Here is a 20,340-nt window from a genome sequence, read left to right as displayed (position 1 = left end):
ATTACAACACAACCATGATATCACTATAGCCCTTCCCTTTGATGGAATCAATTAATATATTATCATCAGTATATTTACATGTAATATTGTGAGCCAATGAGACATCAGTACTAATTTTAAAACATTTTTAAAACTGGTTGAACAAATATATATTGCTTTGACAAAGGGCCATCTGGACTCGAAACGTTAGCTCCCTACAGATGCTGCCAGAGCTGCTGAGATTTTCCGGCATTTTCTCTTTGGTTTTATCGATACACTCGAACAGCAAGCATAGTATGTCCAAATTGTCCAAATCTACAAATTGAGTCGATCAGGTTTTCTTCTGACTGGTTGAGATCTCAAAGTTTGACCTTGCTGCTCAGAATCTGTAGATTCAATGTTCACCATGGCATTCTTATGCTCAGGAACTGCTAAACTATCTGACTGAAGTTGATGTTGATTCTGACATAGATTCGTCATCCATCACGTTGTTATGAAAGTCTTCTCTGGTTTTCAAGTGTGCGCAACAATTTCTTCTGAAAACCAACCCATCTTCTGTCTGTACATTGTAGGAACAAGGTGCAACTTCTTCAAGTACAATGTCTTTTCTCGACCAATTGCCTGAATCTTCTACTCTCACAATGTCATCATTACTGAGAGGTGGTAAAGTTCCACACAATCTATCATAGAACTGCTTTTGTTTTGCTTTCATGTATTGCATTTCCTGCAGTACCACTGCATTCTCCGCCTCCTTTGTGTGGTTGTGTGGTACGCAACCTTCTATTCATGAGTAACTCTGCTGGTGATCTACTATGTGGCAACGGTGACGCTCTGTAACTCAATAGTGCGAGATATGGATCAGAGTGGCCTCCATTGCCGCCTTCAATAATTGCTTGACAATATGTACACTGTTCTCGGCTTTGCTATTGGCATGTGGGTACACCGGAATTGACGTGATTGAAATCATATGTCACTGCAAAGTGTTGCCACACTTGTTTGCTTGCAACGATGCCTCTGGCGTGTGTCACAACAACTGACCATCCTGTCAATATCCTGGTTTATACCTGGCCAGTAAACAGAGTCACAAGCTCTCCTTGTACACGTCTCAATCTCGAGATGTCCTTCATATATCCTCTTAACTACATCTTTACGAAGAGATTGAGCTATAACTATAGTGTTCAAACGAAGTACCACTCCATTAATAATACTGAGTTCAGATCTTATATTGTAGAACTTCATACATTGACCTCTGGGCAGTGTGAGATGATGTTCTTCTCATGACATTCTCATGCTCAGGAACTGCTGAACTATCTGATACTGCAGCTGACGTTGGTTCTGATGTAGGTTTATCATCCATCGCGCTGTTGTGAAAGCCTTCTCTGCAACAATTTCTTCTTAAAACCATCCCATCCTCTGTACATTGTAGGAATGAGGTGCTACTTCTTCAAGTACAATGTCTTTTCTCAGCCAATTTCTAGAATCTCACAATGTCATCATTACTAAGAGGTGGTAAAGTTCCAGACACTCTATCATATAACTGCTTTAATGTTTTGCTTTAATGTTTTGCATTCCCTGCAGTACCACTGCATTCTCCTCCTCCTTTGCCAAGTATGGAAGTGTGGTACGCAGCCTTCTATTCATGAGTAACTCTGGCGATCTACCATATGGCAATGGTGACGCTCTGTAACTCAGTAGTCTGTGATATGGGTCGGATTGGCTGTCCATTACTTTCTTCAACAATTGCTCAACCATATGTACACCTTTTTCGGCTTTTCCATTGGCTTGAGAGTACAACGGACTCAAGGTGACATGATTGAAATCATACGTGACTGTGAAGTGTTGCCGCTCTTTACAGCTAAAACAAGGACCTTACGGAATTCCGTGTCTAGCAAAAATTGACTTGGAATGCAGTACTGCACTGCTTGCCGTTATGCTTGACAGTAGAGCCATTTTTGGATAGTTCATAAAGTAGTCTATGATCATTAAATAATCTTTCCCTCATAGGTGAAAGAGATCCATAGCTACTTTCTGCCATGGAGCGGTAGGTAAATCAGATATTTGCATCGGTTCTCTTGTTTGCTTGCAACAATGTGTCTGGCATGTGTCACAACAACAGACCGTCCTGTCAATATCCTGGTTTATACCTGGCCAGTAAACAGAGACACAAGCTGTCCGTTAATATTTTTCAATCCCTAGATGTCCTTCGTGTATCCTCTTTAGTACATCTTGCGAAGAGATTGAGGTATGACTATAGTGTTCAAACAAAGTACCAGTCCATTAATGATACTGAGTTCAGATCTTTTATTGTAGAACTCCATACATTGACCTCCCGGCCAGTGTGAGTTGATGTTCCTCATCACCTCTTGAAGAGTTTGAACCTTCCTGGTTTCTTCTTGGATCTCATGTAGTTTTGTATCTGTTACTGGTAGTGTGGAAAGAAGATTGACATGAAAATCCACATCTGCAGCAATGACACTACTAACACTTTGTATCGCCGCCCTTGATAATGCATCTGCTAAGAACAAATATTTGCTTGGTGTGTGAGATTGAAGTCATAGCATAAATTCATCGTTAACCTCTGGATGCGCGGAGACATCTGGTTGAGGTTTTTTTTTAATGATAACCAGAGGATGATAATCTGTCTCAACTATGAAATTTGGAAGTACATAGACGTAGTCATGGAATTTCTCCAAGCCTGCAACTAAATCCAGGCATTCTTTTTCGATTTGAGCATACCTCTGCTCTGTTGTCGTCATGGATCATGATGCATACGCGACTGGTTTCCAATTATTATGCTCGAGTTGCAGAAGAACTGCTCCCAGACCATCTTTGGACGCGTCTGTTGACACTTTAATCTGCTTAGCCAGGTCAAATAAATGTGAGAACTGACGCAGTGGTTAGTGAAGTCTTGAGCATCGCTCAGTCCAAGTGAAATCTGTTGTCTTGTGCAGGAGATCACGTAGATCACGTTTTTGCTGACAGGTTTGGAATGAATTTCCCTATAAAATTGATCATACCCATCACTCTTAAGTTGGCTTTCTTGGATCCCGACCCTGGGTCACTGTCCGCGTGGAGTTTACACATTCTCCCCATGTCTGCGTGGGTTTCACCCCCACAACCCAAAGATGTGCAGGTTAGGTGGATTGACCATGCTAAATTGCCCCTTAATTGGAAAATTATAAATAATTGGGTACTCTTAAATTTTAAAAAAAGATGGCTTTCTTGTCGTGTGATGTGGAGAATTTCTTGGATTTTGTGCTTGTCAGGTTCAATGCCACGCAATCACAGCTTGACACTCAGGAATGTGACCTCAGTTACTCCAGATTGGCACTTTTGCTTGTTGAGCCTCACCCCATTTCTCCTGACGCTCATTAGAACTTCAAGCAACCTCGTATTGTGCTCTTCTATGGTTAAGCCCCAAACGATTATATCATCCATGTGCACACAAATACCTTCGATGCCTTCGATTATGTGCTCCATGGCAGGGTGAAAAATTTCTGATGCTGAAATTATGCCAAATAGCATTCGCAGAAAACAGTACTGTCTAAATGGTGTATTAAAAGTGCAGTATTTTGTACTTTGTTCCTCTCGCTTTAGTTGCCAGAAACATTGAGATGCATCAAGTTTCGCACAAAATTGTGCACCAGCCATCTCAGATGATTTTCTTATGCTTGGTATTTGGTAATGTTCTCTTTTGATATTCTCGTTTAAGATCTTTAGGATCTGTGCATAAGCGAATATCACCATTCATTTTCTTTGCACAAACCATGGAGTTTAGCCAGTCAGTAGGTTCTTCTATCTTTCTGATTACTTTAAATTTTGTCATTCTGTCTAGCACCACTAGTGTTTCCTGCACCTGAGCTACCTTTGTGTCCATGCTGCCACTATTGCTTTATTCCAAGGCTTCAACTTGCTGGCAAGCCTATGTGGTACTTTATCGAAGCCCTTTCAAATTCCATATGCATTGCCCTCATGAAGCTTCTGTTATCTCATCTAGTACCATTTAAAAAAAATATATTTAGAGTACCCAATTCATTTTTTTCCGATTAAGGGGCAATTTAGAGTGGCCAATCCACCTACCCTGCACATCTTTGGGTTGTGGGGGTGAAACCCATGCAGACACGGGGAGAATGTGCAAACTCCACACGGATAGTGACCCAGGCCTCGGTGCCGTGAGGCGGCAGTGCTAACCACTGGACCACCGTGCTGCCCATTCTAATACCATTTTAGTTTGTTAAACACAATTTCCCTTTAACAAATCCAGCTGGGTTTCCTTACATAATTCATATTTGTTCCAGTGGCTGTTTTTGTCCCAGATTATCATTTCTTAAAAGCTTTTCCATCATTGAGGTCAAAGTGACTGGCCTGTAGTTGCTGGGTTTATCCTTGCATCATTGTTAGAACAACTTTCACCAGCTCTCTTGCACTACCCGGCTTGGGTCACTGTCTGTGCGGAGTCTGCACATCCTCCCCATGTGTGCGTGGGTTTCCTCCGGGTGCTCCGGTTTCCTCCCACAGTCCAAAGATGTGCGGGTTAGGTGGATTGGCCATGCTAAATTGCCCGTAGTGTCCTAAAAAGTAAGGTTAAGGGGTGGGGGGTTGTTGGGTTATGGGTATAGGGTGGATACGTGGGTTTGAGTAGGGTGATCATGGCTCGGCACTGCATCGAGTGCTGAAGGGCCTGTTCTGTGCTGTACTGTTCTATGTTCTACCCCTATATTGTAATTTCCACTTGTGGTTCCCTCAGCATCTCATCTAGTCTAGTAACTTGTATAGCCAGCCTTTATAGTAGCTCCATTTCATAATCATAATTCTAATCTTTATTATTGTCACAAGTAGGCTTACATTAACACTCCAGGGCGGCACAGTAGCACAGAGGGTGGCCCGGTAGCACAGTAGTTAGCACAGTTGCTGTACAATTCCAGGGTCCCAGATTCTATTCCCGGCTTGGGTGACTGTGCGGAGTCTGCACATTCTCCCCCTGTCTGCGTGGGTTTCCTCCGGGTGCACCGGTTTCCTCCCATAGTGCAAAGATATGCAGGTTAGGTGGACTGGCCATGATAAATTGCCCTTAGTGTCCAAAAAGGTTAGGTGGTGTTACGGGGATAGGGTGGAGGTGTGGGCTAAAGTAGGGTGCTCTTTCCAAGAGCTGGTGCAGACTTGATGGGTCGAATGCCTTCCTTCTGTACTGTAAATTCTATGATTCTATGAATGAAGTAACTGTGAAAATCCCCTAGTCGTCACACTCCGGCGCCTGTTCGGGTATACTGAGGGAAAATTGAGAATGTCCAATTCACCTGACAAGCACGTCTTTTGGGATTTGTGGGAGGAAACCGGAGCACTCGGAGGAAACCCACGCAGACACAGAAAGAATATGCAGACTCCACCCAGACAGATAAATAACAATTCAGCAATTAATAATTCAGCAATTAATAATTCAGCAATTTTTAGTCCATCCAATTACCTCCTCTTTCATTATAACGTCAACATCATCTGCTTCCTTGAAAAATAAATTAGAGGTACTTCAGCCATGCCCTCTACCTCCATATGTAGATATCCTTTTGGTCCCCAATCAGCCCCAGTCCTCCTCTTACTACCCTTTTGCTGCTCGTATGCCAATGGAAGGCTGTCAGATTTCCTTTTATGTTAACTGCCAGTTTCTTCCCATTCTCCCTCTTTACCTCTTATTTGCTTTCTCAATTCCCCTCAGAATTTTCTTAATTCAGACCCGGTCTCACTTATATTATAAACCTGACATCTGTTTTATGTCCCTTTTTTCTGCTATATTACACTTTACTTTTCCATCATCCAGGGAGCACTTGTTTTGATTGCTCTACTTTTTTTCTTTGACTCTACCTAAACATCTTTAAATGTTGCCCATTGTTCAATTACAGTTCTGCTTACCAGTACTTGATTCTGATTTACTAGGGATTTATTGTTCTCTCCTCACTGAAATTGGCCCCTTTCCACTTCAGGATTTTTACTCTAGATTGCTCCTTAACCTTTTCCATAGCTAATCTAAACTTTATGACAAAATTATCACTCTTCCCTAAATGTTCCCCAACTGAAACTTAATTCACACAAACCTCCTCATGGAGATGGATAATGTGAATGTCTAGAGAACTACATTTTTTGCAGTTAGCAGCAAAGCAAAGGTATCCACAAAGATGTTGCAATCTCTCTGGTGTGGCTTTCACCTATCCAACATTAATTTGAATCTGGGGCTGAGTTAAAGGGACTTCGAGGCAAAAGCAACAGTGATGTTTTCAGGCAGGCAGTAACCAATCACATCAATGAATTCTCATCAACTACAAACCAGAAATAAAATGTACTATAAAATGATATAAAATATTTATTACCGCCTTATTACATTTTGGAGGTTGTGAAATACAGATTGGGATATACATGCAAGCTGAAGTAGCAAACAAGCCTTAAAATATAATGTCAAAATTCTGGAGCTTTTACTTACTGTCAAGTGATATAACTGTAAAGCTTATTGGGAGATTGGCACATTACTTTTACAAAGCAACATAAACAAAAGGACACCATTGAAAGCTGTCCAAAATAGACTCCAGAGAGTCAGGTGACTTCATTTGTGGTTTCTGCACAGGCACAGAAACAGACATGTCTGAACATATCTCTGAGAAGTTATTTGAACCGTAAATTTGTTCCCAGGTGCTCATAGAATCATATAGCACAGAAACAGGCCCTTTTGCCCACCAGGTCTATGCCGACCATCAGATACCAATCTCTACTAACCCATAGCCACTATGCCTTGCCAATTTAAGTGCACGTCCAGATGCTTCTTAAATGTGAGAGTACCTGCATCAATCACCCTCCAGGCAGTGCTTTCCAAATTCCACCACCCTCTGGGTGTTTCCTCGGGTCCTCTCCTAAACCAATTACTCCTCACCTTAAGCTATGCCCTCTCGTCTTAGACACCTCTGCCATGGGGAAAAGAGTCTTGCAATCTACCCTATCTATGCCACTCATAGTTTTGTGTACCTCTAACAGATCCTCCTTCAGCCTCTTCTGCTCAGGAAAAACAAACCCAGCCTATCCAGTCTCATAGCTGAAACTTTCCATCCAGGTAACATCCTGATGAATCTCCAGTGCACCCTCTCCAGTGCAGTCACATCCTTCTGATGGCGTGGTGACCAGAATTGCACGCAATATTGCATCTGTGGCCTTACCAATATTTTGTAAAGTTGTAACAAGACCTCTCTGCTCCTATATTCTATGCCTTGGCTAATGAAGGCAAAACGTCCCATATCCTTCATCACCCTATCTTTCTGTGCTGCCACCTTCAGGGATCTATGGACTGTTACACCAAGGTCCCTTTGTTCCTCAATACTCCCTCGGGCCCTACCTTACATTGTGTATATCCTACCCTTATTTGACCTCTCAAAGTATATCACCTTACACTTATTAGGATTACATTTTGTCTGCCATTGCTCTGCCCAACTTACCAGCTGATCAATATCAGCCTGTAGCCTACGACTATCCTCACTATCACATCATACCCTCTTTTTTGTGTCATCTGCGAACTTCCATCTACATTCACATCCAAGTTGTTAATGTAGATAACGAACAGCAAGGGTCTCAGCACCGATCCCTGGAGCACACTGCTGATCACAAACTTCCAATATAAAAGCAACCCTCCACCATCACACTTTGCCTCCGATTAACAAGCCAATTTTGGATCCAATTTTCCACCTCGCCTTGGATCCCATGGACCCTTTGGACCATCCTTCCATGTCGTACCTTGTCAAAGGCCTACTGAAGTCCATGTAAACCACTGCACTACCCTCATCAATATATTTGGTTGCCTTTTCAAATATCTCAATTAAATTTGCTAGACAGGATCCCCCACCAACAAATCCGTGCTGACTCTCCCTGAGCAGTCCCTGCCTTTCCAAGTGTTGATTAATCCTGTCCTTCAGAATTATTTCCAGTAATTTCCCAGTTAGAATAAATTGCCTGTAATTACCTGGCTTATCCTTGCTGCCCTTCTTGAATAAAGTTATCGCATTAGCTATCTTCCAGTCATCTGACACTTAACCTGTGGCCAATGAAGATTTAAATATCTCCGTCAGGATCCCGACAGTCTCCTCCCTTGCTCCCACAGCAGTCTGAGATACATCTCATCGGGCACTGGATTTATGCACCTTATCTAATAAGCTAAAACATCTACTACCTCATGCTTATTAATCTTAAGTTGCTCCAGAACTTCACCCTCCCAATTGAAATGTCCCAACTACCATGTCTTTCTCCTTGGTGAATACAGATGAAAAATATTAAATTAAGATCTCGTCCACGTCTTCGGGCTACATACACAGATTGCTCCTTTGCTCCATAATGGGGCCCACACTTTCCTTGGTCATCCTCTTGCGCTTAATATACTTTTTTTTAAATGCCATGGGGTTTTCCTTAACTCTACCTGCCAATGATATTTTGTGGCCCCTCGTTACCCTCCTAATTTATTTTTAAGCACCCTCCCCACACTCCTGAAGTGCCTCCCCCATTTGTAGTGCTCCATATCTACCATATGCTTCCTGTTTTTCTTTATTAAATCCTCTACCTGACATCCAGGGTTCCCTGGACTTGCCACCTTTGTCCTTCACTGTTCGAGGAACATGTTGGCTCTGAGCTCTCGCTGTTTCACTTTTAAAAGACATCCACTTTCCAAATGTAGATTTGTCTGCAAGTAGCTGCTCCCAGTCTACATTTGCCAGATCCTGTTTAATGATATTGAAATTGGCCTTCCCCCAATTCAGACTTGATTTCTGGATTATCCTTATCCCTTTCCATAATGATTTTGAAATTTACAGAATTATGGTCACTATCCCCAGAATGCTCACTTGCCCCGCCTTAATTTACCAGGATTCGGTCTAGCAGTGCCCCATCTGTAGTAGGATTATCCACGTAGTGGTGCAAAAGCTCTTCCTGTATGCACTTTAAAAATTCCACTCTGTATAAACCTTGCCCCCTTGGATGAGTCCAGTTAATATTGGCAAAGTCGAAATCTCTACTACTATAATCGAATTCCTCTCGCACACCTCTGTGATTTGCCTACATATCTGCTCCTCTATCTCCCTCTGACTGTAGGGAGGCCTGTGGTATAATCCCCAGCAAAGGGATTGCCCCTTTTTTATTTCTAAGCTCCACTCATATGGCCTTATTTTGAAGAACTTTCTCAGACATCCTTCCTCATTAATAATAATCTTATAGTAATCTTTATTATTGTCACAAGTAGGTTTACATTAACACTGCAATGAAGTTACTGTGAAAAGCCCCGAGTCGCCACGTTCTGGCGCCTGTTCGGGTTCACAGAGGGAGAATTCAGAATGTCCAATTCACCTACAGCACTTCTTTCGGGACTTGTGTGAGGAAACAAGACGGGCCCGGAGGAAATCCATGCAGGCACGGGGAGACCGTGCAGACGCTGCACAGACAGTGCCCCAAGTGAGAATCGAACCTGGGTCCCTGGCGCTGTGAAGCACAGTGCTAATCACTGTGCTACCGTGCCGACTGCAGTGGCGCTCTCATTTATCAATACTGTATGCATGCCCCCTCCTCTCTGACACCACCCACCTCCCCATCAGGCCTGAAACCTCTGAATCCTGTATGTTGAGTTGCCAGTCCTTCCCACTTTTCACAGAAGTCCTACAGTGCAGAAGGAGGCCATTCAGCCCATTGAGTCTGCACCGACCCTCTGAAAGAGCACCTTATGTGGGCCCACTCCCCCGCCCTATCCCTGTACAGCCTCATATCCCCACCTAGTCCACCCATCTTTGGACACTAAGGGATAATTAGAATGCCCAATTCACCTAACCTGCACATCTTTGGATACTAAAGGGCAATTTAGCATAACCAATCCACCTAATCTGGACACCTTTGGAATGTGGGAGGAAATTGGAGGAAACCCATGCAGACACACGGAGAAAGTGCAAACTCCACAGACAGTAACACAGAGCTGGAATTGAACCCGGGTAACTGGCACTGTGAGGCAGCAGTGCTAACCACTGTGTCCCCATGTCTCAGTGATTGCAAAAATATCATATTAGCACGTGCTGACCAACATTCTAAGACAGGTTCCTTGCATTAAAATAGTTCAATTTAGCCTTCCAATCCTTCCATGTGCCTTATGGTGATGACTTTTCTGCCTGCTGGACTGACCCAGTTTTCCTTCTATATTTAATTGAACCTCCATCCCAACTGTACATCTACTCTATGTCCCACACCCCTGCCAAATTAAATTAAAACCTACCAGCAAGGATACTGGACCTGTTCCGGTTCAGGTACAACCCGTCCAGTTTGTACGGGTCAAATTACGGCAGTAACCGTCCAGATGTTTTCAGAAACCTAAGCCCCCCCCTTCCTAAACCATCGCTTTAGTGACAGGTTCACCTGACCTATCTTCTATTCATGTAGGTCAGTAGTGCGTGGCACAGAAGTAATTCAGAGATTACAATCTTAGAAATCCTGCTCTTTAATCCACCTAGCTCCCTAAATTCCTGTTGCAGGACCTCATTCCTTTTCCACCCATGTTGTTGGCACCGATGTTGTATCAAGACGCTCCCCCTCCCCTTTAGAATGCCATGCAGCTGCTCTGAGATATTGCTGACCCGGGCACCAGGAGGCAACATACCATTCCAGAGTCTCATTTGTGGCCACAGAATCACCTGTTAGCTCCCCTTACAATTGAGTGCTCCGTCACTAAAGCTCTCCCCGTCTTTTTTCTCCCCTGCTGAGCCGACTATGGTGCCACAAAAATGGCTGTTGCTGATTTCCACTGCGAGGCCATCCTCCCCAACAGTATCCAACATGGTATATCTGTTTGAGGGGACAATGACCACAGGAGATCCTGCACTACCTGCCTACTACTCTTCCTGGTGGTCACCAACGCTCTTCTCCCTATGCAGCTGTTGCTAGTGGTTGACTACCCTTCACCATACCAAATGGGGGAAAAAAATTAAATGACAATGACTGTTAGACTTGCTGGACCATGAGAATAGAAATTTCAAATAAGACATTCAGAGGCTCAGTTGTCAATTCATTATGTGGGAAATGAAAAACATACAATTGTTACATAAGAGAAACTGACTTATGATCAGACATACCAGGATTACTTTATCAATTCATAAGGATAGGGCAGGGAGAGCACTCTGGATATGAAGCCTAGAGGAAAGCCATCTCTTGCATTGCACAGAGACAACTCTTCCTCAAAAGTCATCTTAAGCAAAGAATTGGGTATTATTGTTTTACCTGCCAGGATCTAGCTTTTCATGAGATGAGCTCAACCAACTTTAGCTGGAAAACCAGTAACTTGCTGCTGTTCAGGGAGAACCAGTGTGAATTTATCACTAGAAACTCTAGCCCTCATTTTTCGTCAAAGGGAATCCTTGAGGTCTGCAACATTTCAACTATTGTTTTGCAGACTGATTAGAAGTGACCTTTTTTCCCATCCTTTGAGTGATTTAAGCATGTGTTACATCTCAGAAATCATCTTGTGTATATCTAGTCTGTGTGACAGGTGAATGTTGAACTTTAATGTCGGGTGGTGGAAGAAATAAACTTTCATCCTTTCTTTCAATTTAAATTGCTAGGAAAGCTTGTTTCATTTCTGTTCTTTAAAGTCACAATAATCATTCCTTTAAATACTCCTTTTCAAAATATGTCTTGCTTGTGGTCAGCAAAGAGATGAGAAGGGAAAAATTATCCCACATCTCACCCCACCCATAACATAATGGAAAAATTAGATATTACACATATAAGATTAGCATTCCAGACCCGTGTGTTTTTTCAATAGTTAGGCTGCTCCCCAGTTGCACCCTGTTACTAAGGCTCAACTTTTTCAGTGGTTAACAGTGCAAAAGAAAAAGTTATTATCTAAAGATTTGCAGTCGAGTGGAGGGGGGGGGCTCTCTGTGGAGGAACAAGGAATCACTGGTGATAGCTTCTGAATTCTCCCATTGAGTGCAGATGCCAGATATTGCTGATAGCTTCTCTGCGATTACAAATGAAAGTCAAGGCCATTGTTTCTTGCTTTGCTCTGGAAATTTTAAAATACAATGGAGCAACTGAAAGAAAATTTTACATTATGTAATTTTGTTCCTAGTTCTCATTCTCCCTATTCTACTCATGTTATTCAGGAGAGCATTTACAAAGATGAGTACCACTCCAGAAGCTTTCCTAACTCTTCGCTCCCACTTTGCCAGTTCTCATGCATTAATGTGTGTCAGCCATTGGATTCTGGGTATCGGTGATCGACATCTCTCCAATTTCATGATCAACTTGGAAACCGGGGGAATGGTGGGAATTGATTTTGGTCATGCATTTGGTTCTGCTACTCAGGTATGATTACGAATCTTGTTTTAAGATAATTATCAGTAAAAGGAAAAGCATAATAGATATTGTCTGTAATTATCACCATAAAATAAATCAGAGATATTAATATTTGTCAGTACCTTCCTTTCTTAAAAACAATTTCTTAAAAAGGAAGACTCTGATTGTTTTCCTGAAAGGACAGTGCAAGATATTTATACTTGGAGACAACAACTGCAATCTCTTTGTATGGCCATGAATAGGACCTGAGTATCACAAAGCCTTGGGTATTGAGTTGTAAAGAGTGGTGCTTTACATCCAAGATGAAAGAAGTTGGAATCAAGGATAATGAATTAGCATTTCTACCTGGATACAAAGCTAATGTATTTCCCGTTGTCATGGGGAAGAGTGAGCCATTTTGAGATTAGATTATAGATTTCCTTTATCAAACTATGAATATCACAGATAGGTGGTAATTTTGCAGTTTTTCTCCTGTGTGGTCTGCAGCCACCTGAGGTAGTGAGCAAGTGATAGAAGCGGCCAGGCCTGCACCTTCAGCACAGAAAATGCTTCCAATCGTTCACTATGCAGAACGTGGGTAGAAACTCACGCTCAGATTGAAGACTGAGTTTGTGAAAATTTAAGAAGACTGAAAGATTACCTTAGCTTGGAGCTAGAGGAAGGGGCCTACAGCATAACACAGTGAAAGGCAGTTCTGGTATAGACGTTACCCAGCTGGGAAAGTTGAAGAGGCAAGCTGAGAATAATTCTAGACTGGTTCCCGGAGGATGAAGTGTCCACTTAAGGGACAGGAAAGTAAAACTGTACCTGGATACTTTTGGGTAAAGGAGGAATAATTTTCTGTATTGGAAAGTACAAGTTGCCTGCAAAAAAAGATGTTTGGTCTATTGTGTTTTTAAAAATCATTTCTAACAATAAAAGTTTTTTAATGTGTCCTTCAGCTATCACTGGAAGTTTGAATTTCTCTTTAAAGGTTATTGTTTTCTACAGGAATTATAACATTGGGTATTGCAGAATTTGTTTTTTTCCTTTTAAAATCTATTTATTTTTCCATTTCAGTGAGATGATGCTTAATTTATTTGCTTTTTTATTCAGTTATTCTGAAGTGTATATTAAGAATCTTCAAGTGCAAAAAAAAGATGAAGAAGCAGGCATAATCCTCAAAAATGTACTTTTATGGTTGGACATTTATTAATGTCATCACAACTCAAGATCAGTTACTGCCTTCGGATTACATTTGTTGTATACTGTTAGGGAATTATTTATTATTGTGGTTTTTAGTTGCGCACTGCAGAAACGGCAAAGGGCAGCACGGTAGCACAGTGGTCAGCACTGTTGCTTCACAGCGCCAGGGTCCCAGGTTCGATTCCTGGCTTGGGTCACTGTCTGTTCCATGAGTTCCAATTTCTCTCTGGTATCTCATCCAAATGGTCATTTTCTATATGTGAACTGAGAGGGTAGCTGATACTCTCATTACCAGACAAGCACACACTTTAGCTGCGTAAAGTTTCTGAATAGTGATCCGGTTAAGTGACCAAGAGATTTTTTTTACCACCTTCCTCAGGAGTAGAATGCCAATTGTTGCTTCTCTTCTACTGCCCAATTGAGATTGGCAGCTCAGCTTGTGCCACTGATCAAACCCAGGATGTTACTGACCTGTATAAACATGCACTGTTACTTAGGCCGACATGGTAGCACAGTTAGCACTGTTGCTTCACAGTGCCAGGGACCCGAGCTCGATTTCCGGCTTGAGTCACTATCTGTGCGGAGTCTGCACGTTCTCCCCTTGTCTGCATGGGTTTCCTCCGGGTGCTCCGGTTTCCTCCCACTAGTCCCAAAAGACATTCTGAATTCTCCCGAACAGGCGCCGGAGTGTGGCGACTACGGAATTTCACAGTAACTTCATTGCAATGTCAATGCAAGCCAACTGTGACACTAATAAATATTATTATTATTAAGATGGCCTGTTCTCAGGATTTTGATTCTGTTAATTCTGAATATGGAGCTATGTGGTTCTGATGAAGATTGTGGTTGCTTTAACCTCCCAGTTTTTTGGGAAAATCTTCACATCACTGCTTTGCAGTTCCCAGGCTATTCAGTAATAAGTTGCAGGATGGACCAAGCTGCAGAGTGTTAATGATAAGAGGCTAAGTTAGGGCACCACATATGTTGTAATACTTTGTAAGAAACAACAAGTAAGTTATAATAAGCAGCAAGCTTCACTCAAGTTGCACTGCCATTTTTTTTATTTGTGTAAAATTCTCACCTTTTGGAGAAATGCATCATTGCTCCATTTAATAGGAATGGGTTTAGCTGCAAAGGACCTGAGGCTAGGTACATGTGGTGGGATTGTGGAGGCCAAAAGCAGCAGAAGAATTGTTGTGTAAGTCATCAACTTCAGAAAAAATTGGATGGGGAGAGAAAAAGAGAAAACACCGCTTCAGTACTACTTTCGATCCATTCCATTTTTAATTTGGAGAAATGTACATTGGACATATTGGATCAGGATATATGTTATAGTTCTGTACATTTGTCTACTCACTTCTAGACTGGAGTTTGTGCCAGCGGGTTCCCCGGTAGTGGGACAGACAAGCCACGCAAAATGCCACAGACATCGGTGGGATTGGAAGATCCTGCAGGCAGCCAATGGCGAGTCTCTTCTACCGCTGGGAAATACCCATCTATAGTTTTCTGCTTCAGTAATGACTGATAGCAAAAATGTGCTTACTTTAAAATCTGTGTTGTAAGGTTGAACTGTTAGTTATGGCTTTATGTCCTTTTCAGTTTCTGTCAGTGCCTGAGTTGATGCCATTCCGCTTAACCAATCAGTTCCTGAACCTTATGCTCCCCATGAAGGAATCTGGCCTTCTCTACAGCACAATGGTGCATGGATTGCGAGCATTCCGTCTAGATCCAGATCTTCTCCTCAGTACCATGGATGTCTTTGTGAAAGAACCATCATTGGACTGGAAGGTAACTTGAAATGGAAAAGAACAATGAAAATGCACTGTCTTTAAAATGAATGATTTCATGCTTATTCAACCGTAATTTTGGTTTGATGCATCACCTCCTGGGAACTTAAGAAATTATGTAACCAGAGTATGAATCAGGGGTTACCAGACAAAATATAACCTGAAATCTGCATTGCTTTGTGAGGAAGAAAGAGCAGGAATGGGAAACAGGATGATGATCTCCAATGTCAAAATCTTTAAAAGTAATAGGCTGCAACAACACCAATTTTCAAGCTCATTGATCTGTCAGTTTTATTCTGCTTCTTATGAATTACGTGAGAAAAAAGAACAAAGAAAAGTACAGAACAGAAAAAGGCTCTTCGGCCCTCCAAGCCTGCGCCGACCATGCTGCCCGTCTAAACTAAAATCTTCTACGCTTCCGGAGTCCGTATCCCTCTATTCCTGTCCTATTCATCCTGTCCCTGCTTCCATCACCCCCTCCGGCAGTGAGTTCCAGGTACCCACTATCCTCTGTGTAAAAAAAACTTGCGTCGTACATCTCCTCTAAACCTTGCCCCTCGCATCTTAAACCTGTGCCCCCGAGTAATTGACCTCTCTACCCTGGGGAAAAGTCTCTGACTATCCACTCTGTCTATGCCCCTCATAATTTTGTAGACCTCTATCAGGTCGCCCCTCAACCTCTGTCGTTCCAGTGAGAACAAACCGAGTTTATTCAACCTCTCCTCATAGCTAATGCCCTCCATACTAGGCAACATCCTGGTAAATCTCTTCTGCACCCTCTCTAAAGCCTCCGCATCCTTCTGGTAGTGTGGCGACCAGAATTGAACACTATACTCCAAGTGTAGCCTAACTAAGGTTCTATACAGCTCCAACATGACTTGCCAATTTTTATACTCAAATGCCCCGGCCAATGAAGGCAAGCATGCTGTATGCCTTCTTGACTACCTTCTCCACCTGTGTTGCCCCTTTTAGTGACCTGTGGACCTGTAAACCAAGATCTCTCTGACTGACAATACTCTTGAGGGTTCCACCGTTCACCGTATATTCCCTACCTGTATTAGACCTTCCAAAATGCATTACCTCACATTTGTCCGGATTAAACTCCATCTGCCATCTCTCTGCCCAAGTCTCCAAACGATCTAAATCCTGCTGTATCCTCTGACAGTTCTCATCGCTTTCCGCAATTCCACCAACCTTTGTGTCGTCCGCAAACTTATTAATCAGAGGTTAATTCTCGTTTTCCTTCTTTAAGATTTTCCTGTTCATGATACTGCTTCAGTTTGTGTTTGAAATTTGCTTGTCTAACTTTTAAAGTGGCCAAATATAGAGACAGTTCTTGCTGCCACACCTGTGCATCCAGACATGGCTATTTAGGTGAGGTGGTGACATTGTCACTGGACTAGTAATCCAGAGACCTAGGATAATGGGGACCTCTGCTCGAATCCTACCATGGCAGGTGATGGATTTTAAACTCAATAAAATGTCTAGAATTAAAGTGTAATGATGACCATGAAACCATTGTTGATTGTCGTTAAAACCTATCTGGTTCACTAATATCCTTTAGGGAATACAATCTGCCATCCTTACCTGGTCTACATGTGACTCCAGACCCACAGCAATGTGGTTGACACTTAAACGCCCTCTGAAATGACCTAGCAAGTCATTCAGTTGTATTCAACTGCTATGAAAGCACAAAAAAGGAATGAAACCGGACTGACCAGCCAACATCGAACCAGGCAAGGGAAACGATAACGGCAAAACCAGCCCTGTCAACACTCCAAAGTCTTCCTTACTAACATCTGGGGGCTTGTTGGGAGAGCTGTCTCACAGACCAGTTAAGCAACAGCCTGGCATAGTTACTCACAGAAACATATCTTCTAGACAATATCCCAGACACCGCTATTACCATTCCTGGGTATGTCTTGTCTCACTGGCAGGCCAGACCCAGCAGAGGTGGTGGCATAGTGGTATACAGTTGCCCTGGGAGTTCTCAACATCGACTCTAGACCATGAAGCTGCATAGCTTCAGGTTAAACATGGGCAAGAAAACCTCCTGCTGATTACCACGTACTTGCCACCATCCTGAGGAGGCGGTGGCGCAATGGTATTGTCACTGCACCAGTAAAGCAGAGCCCCAGAGTAATGCTCCAGACACCCAGGCTCAAATCCCACCACTACAGGTGGTGAAATTTGCATAAAATAATATGAAATTAAAAGTCTAATGATGACCATGAAACTATTGTCGATTGTCGCAAAAACTCATCTGGGTCACTAATGTCCTTTTAGGGAAGGAAATCTGCCATCCTTACCTGGTCTGGCCTACAAGTGACTCCAGACCCACAGCAATGTGGTTGGCTCTTAACTGCCTCCTCAAGGGCAATTAGGGATGGAAACTAAATGCTGGCACAGTTTGGATTCCACCAGGGTCTTTCAACTCCTGACCTCAGTACAGCCTTGGTTCAAACATGGATGAAAGAACTGAATAGCAAAGGTGAGGTGAGAGTGACTGCTCTTGACATCAAGGCAGCATTTGACCAAGTATGGCATCAAGAGCCCTAGCTAAACTGGGGTCAATGGGAATCAGGGGGCACACACTCCGCTGCATGGAGTCATACCTGGCACAAAAGAAAATGTTTGTCGTGATTGGAGGTCAATCATCTCAGCTCCAGAACATCACTGCAGGAGGAACTCTGGGTAGTGTCCTAGGCCCAATCAGCTGCTTCATCAATGACCTCCTAAGGTCAGAAGTGGGGATGTTTCGGCATGACTGCATAATGTTCAGCACCATTCGTAATTCCTCAGATAATGAAGCAGTCCATGTCCAAATGCAGCAAGACTGGAGAATATCCTGGCTTAGGCTGACAACTGGCAAGTTACATACTCGCCACACGAGTGCCAGGCAGTGACCATTTCCTACAGGAGAGGATCTAACCATCGTCCCTTGACATTCAATGGCATTATCATTGCTGAATCCCCACAATCAACATCCTGGGGGTTACCATTGTTCAGACTTGCCATATTAATACTGTGGCTACCAGGGCAGGTCAAAGGCTAGGAATCCAACAGCTAGTAACTCACCATCTGCAAGGCACATTTCAGAAGTGCAATGGAATACTCTCCACTTGCCTGGATGTGTGCAGATCCAACAACACTCAAGAAGCTCAACACCATCCAGGCCAAAGCAGTCCACTTGATTGCTCCTCTTTACACGAACATTCAATCCCTCCACTAGCGACGCACAGTGGCAGCCGTGTGTACCATCTACAGGATGCACTGCAGTAACTCTCCATGGTTCCTTGGATAGCACCTTCCAAACCCACGACCACTATCATCTAGAAGGACAACAGCAGCATATACCTGGGAATCCCTCCACCTGGAGTTTCTCCTCCAAGTTACTCATCGCCCTTACTTGGAAATATATCGCCGTTCCTTCACTGTCACTGGATCAAAATCCTGGAACTCCCTCCCGAACAGCACAGTTGGTGTACCTACATCTCAAGGACTGCCGCGATTGAAGCAGGCAACTCACCACCACCTTCTGAAGTGCAACTAGGACTGGGCAATAAATGTTGGCCCACCCAGCGACGGCCCTATCCCGTTAATGATCTTTTTTAAAAATTAAAGCCGCTGCGTTCTTACATCAAGAGCTGGATTCACTGCTGTGCAACGATGGAAACGAGAATCATGATTGGCCGGAGAATCGTGTGAAATGGAAAAAATTGGATTTGTGCCAATTCCGACGGCATATTCCAGTCCTTCTCTGGCAGCAACATCAATGTTTGGGCCCTGCGCTGGCGGAGCCATGCAAAACGGTCATTCGCATGGATTTTACTATCATTAATGGCATGGACACTTCATGCTCCAACCCCCCCCCCCCCGGCGATGGTCCGCCCCTCTGAGGCGCAGGTCTTGCGGGCACGCATTAGTGCAAGTACTTATGCAAGCGATGCCTGGAGGCCATGCCTGCGGATGGGGAGCAGGAGTCTAAAGAAGCTCTGAAAAAGCCTCAAAAGTGTTGGATTTGCTGGGGTAGCTGCTCGGGCCAGAAGCAGTAGCAGTGAATAACTTGGTACAAAGTTTGTGGACCCAAGGTAGTCTGGCCATTGCTGCAGTATGTGTTTTTAAACGTCGTCGTCCCCGGGCTGCTGGGAGTTGCCTGTCTCCTGTGAATGCTCAGAGAGACTCTGATCATCTGGCAGCTCATCCAGGCCACCCCTCTAGACAACCTCATACTCCAGCTGTTTCATCAAGTTCAATCAGGGGTCCACCAGGTATTGGCACTCAGATGTCCCATTGCTGATGCCCCACTGCAGAGGAAGCAGGGTATCAGCAGAGCTCACCCCAACCAAAGGACACCTGCACCGTGGCCTTTGGAACCCTCTCTGGTTCTTTGCCCCACCCAGGGCAGAGGTCTCACCAATGACCCCCACCGCTCCGGATCACCAGCTATCTCTTCCTGGTGAGGCTGACTGTGTTAACTGCTTCAACCACCATCTTGCAGGCAATGTTCAGGAGGGAAGGCTTGAGTCTGCAGTCGTTTGGATTGGAAAAATACTAATATAACGCCCTTATTCAATAATGGAGGGAGGCAGCAAGAGGAAAAGTATAGACCAGTTAGTTTAACATCTGTCATTGGGAAATTGTAAAAATCCATTATTAAGGAAGTAACAACAGGACATTCAGAAAGTCAAAACGCAATCCATCAGGGTCAGCATGATTTTATGAAGGGTAAATCATGTTTCACTAATTTGCTGGAGTTCTTTCAAGATGTAACAAGCAAAGTGGATAATGAGGATCCTGCAAATATACTATATCTGGAATTCCAGAAAATATTTGATCAGGTGCCGCACAAAAGGTTAATACACAAGGTCGTCACATGAGGTTGGGGTAATTTCTTTGATCAGGTGGACGACTTGTTAACCAATAGAAATCAAAGAGATAAATAGGTCGTTTTCTGGTTTGTTAGCGGGGTGTCACAAAGTTTGATCCTCGGGGCCCCAACTATTGACAGTCTATATCAGGCATTTTCAAAGTGGGAGTC

General features: G+C 43.3%; 1 protein-coding gene across 4 annotated transcripts in view; it reads left to right on the top strand.

Moving 5' to 3' along the window:
* prkdc (protein kinase, DNA-activated, catalytic subunit) overlaps nucleotides 1-20,340 on the top strand; it is a 277,499-nt gene that overhangs the window by 251,886 nt on the left and 5,273 nt on the right. For all 4 annotated transcript variants that reach the window (XM_038809307.1, XM_038809305.1, XM_038809306.1 and 1 more), the window contains exons 83-84: nucleotides 12,135-12,336; nucleotides 15,112-15,300. In XM_038809307.1, coding sequence (XP_038665235.1) covers nucleotides 12,135-12,336; nucleotides 15,112-15,300 — 391 coding nt within the window. The remainder of the gene's footprint in view (nucleotides 1-12,134; nucleotides 12,337-15,111; nucleotides 15,301-20,340) is intronic.

The sequence above is a fragment of the Scyliorhinus canicula genome, chromosome 10 (assembly GCF_902713615.1).
Source record: "Scyliorhinus canicula chromosome 10, sScyCan1.1, whole genome shotgun sequence".
Taxonomy (NCBI): Eukaryota; Metazoa; Chordata; class Chondrichthyes; order Carcharhiniformes; family Scyliorhinidae; genus Scyliorhinus; species Scyliorhinus canicula.
Note: the sequence above shows the minus strand (reverse complement) of the source record. Positions and strands in the feature narration are given on the sequence as shown.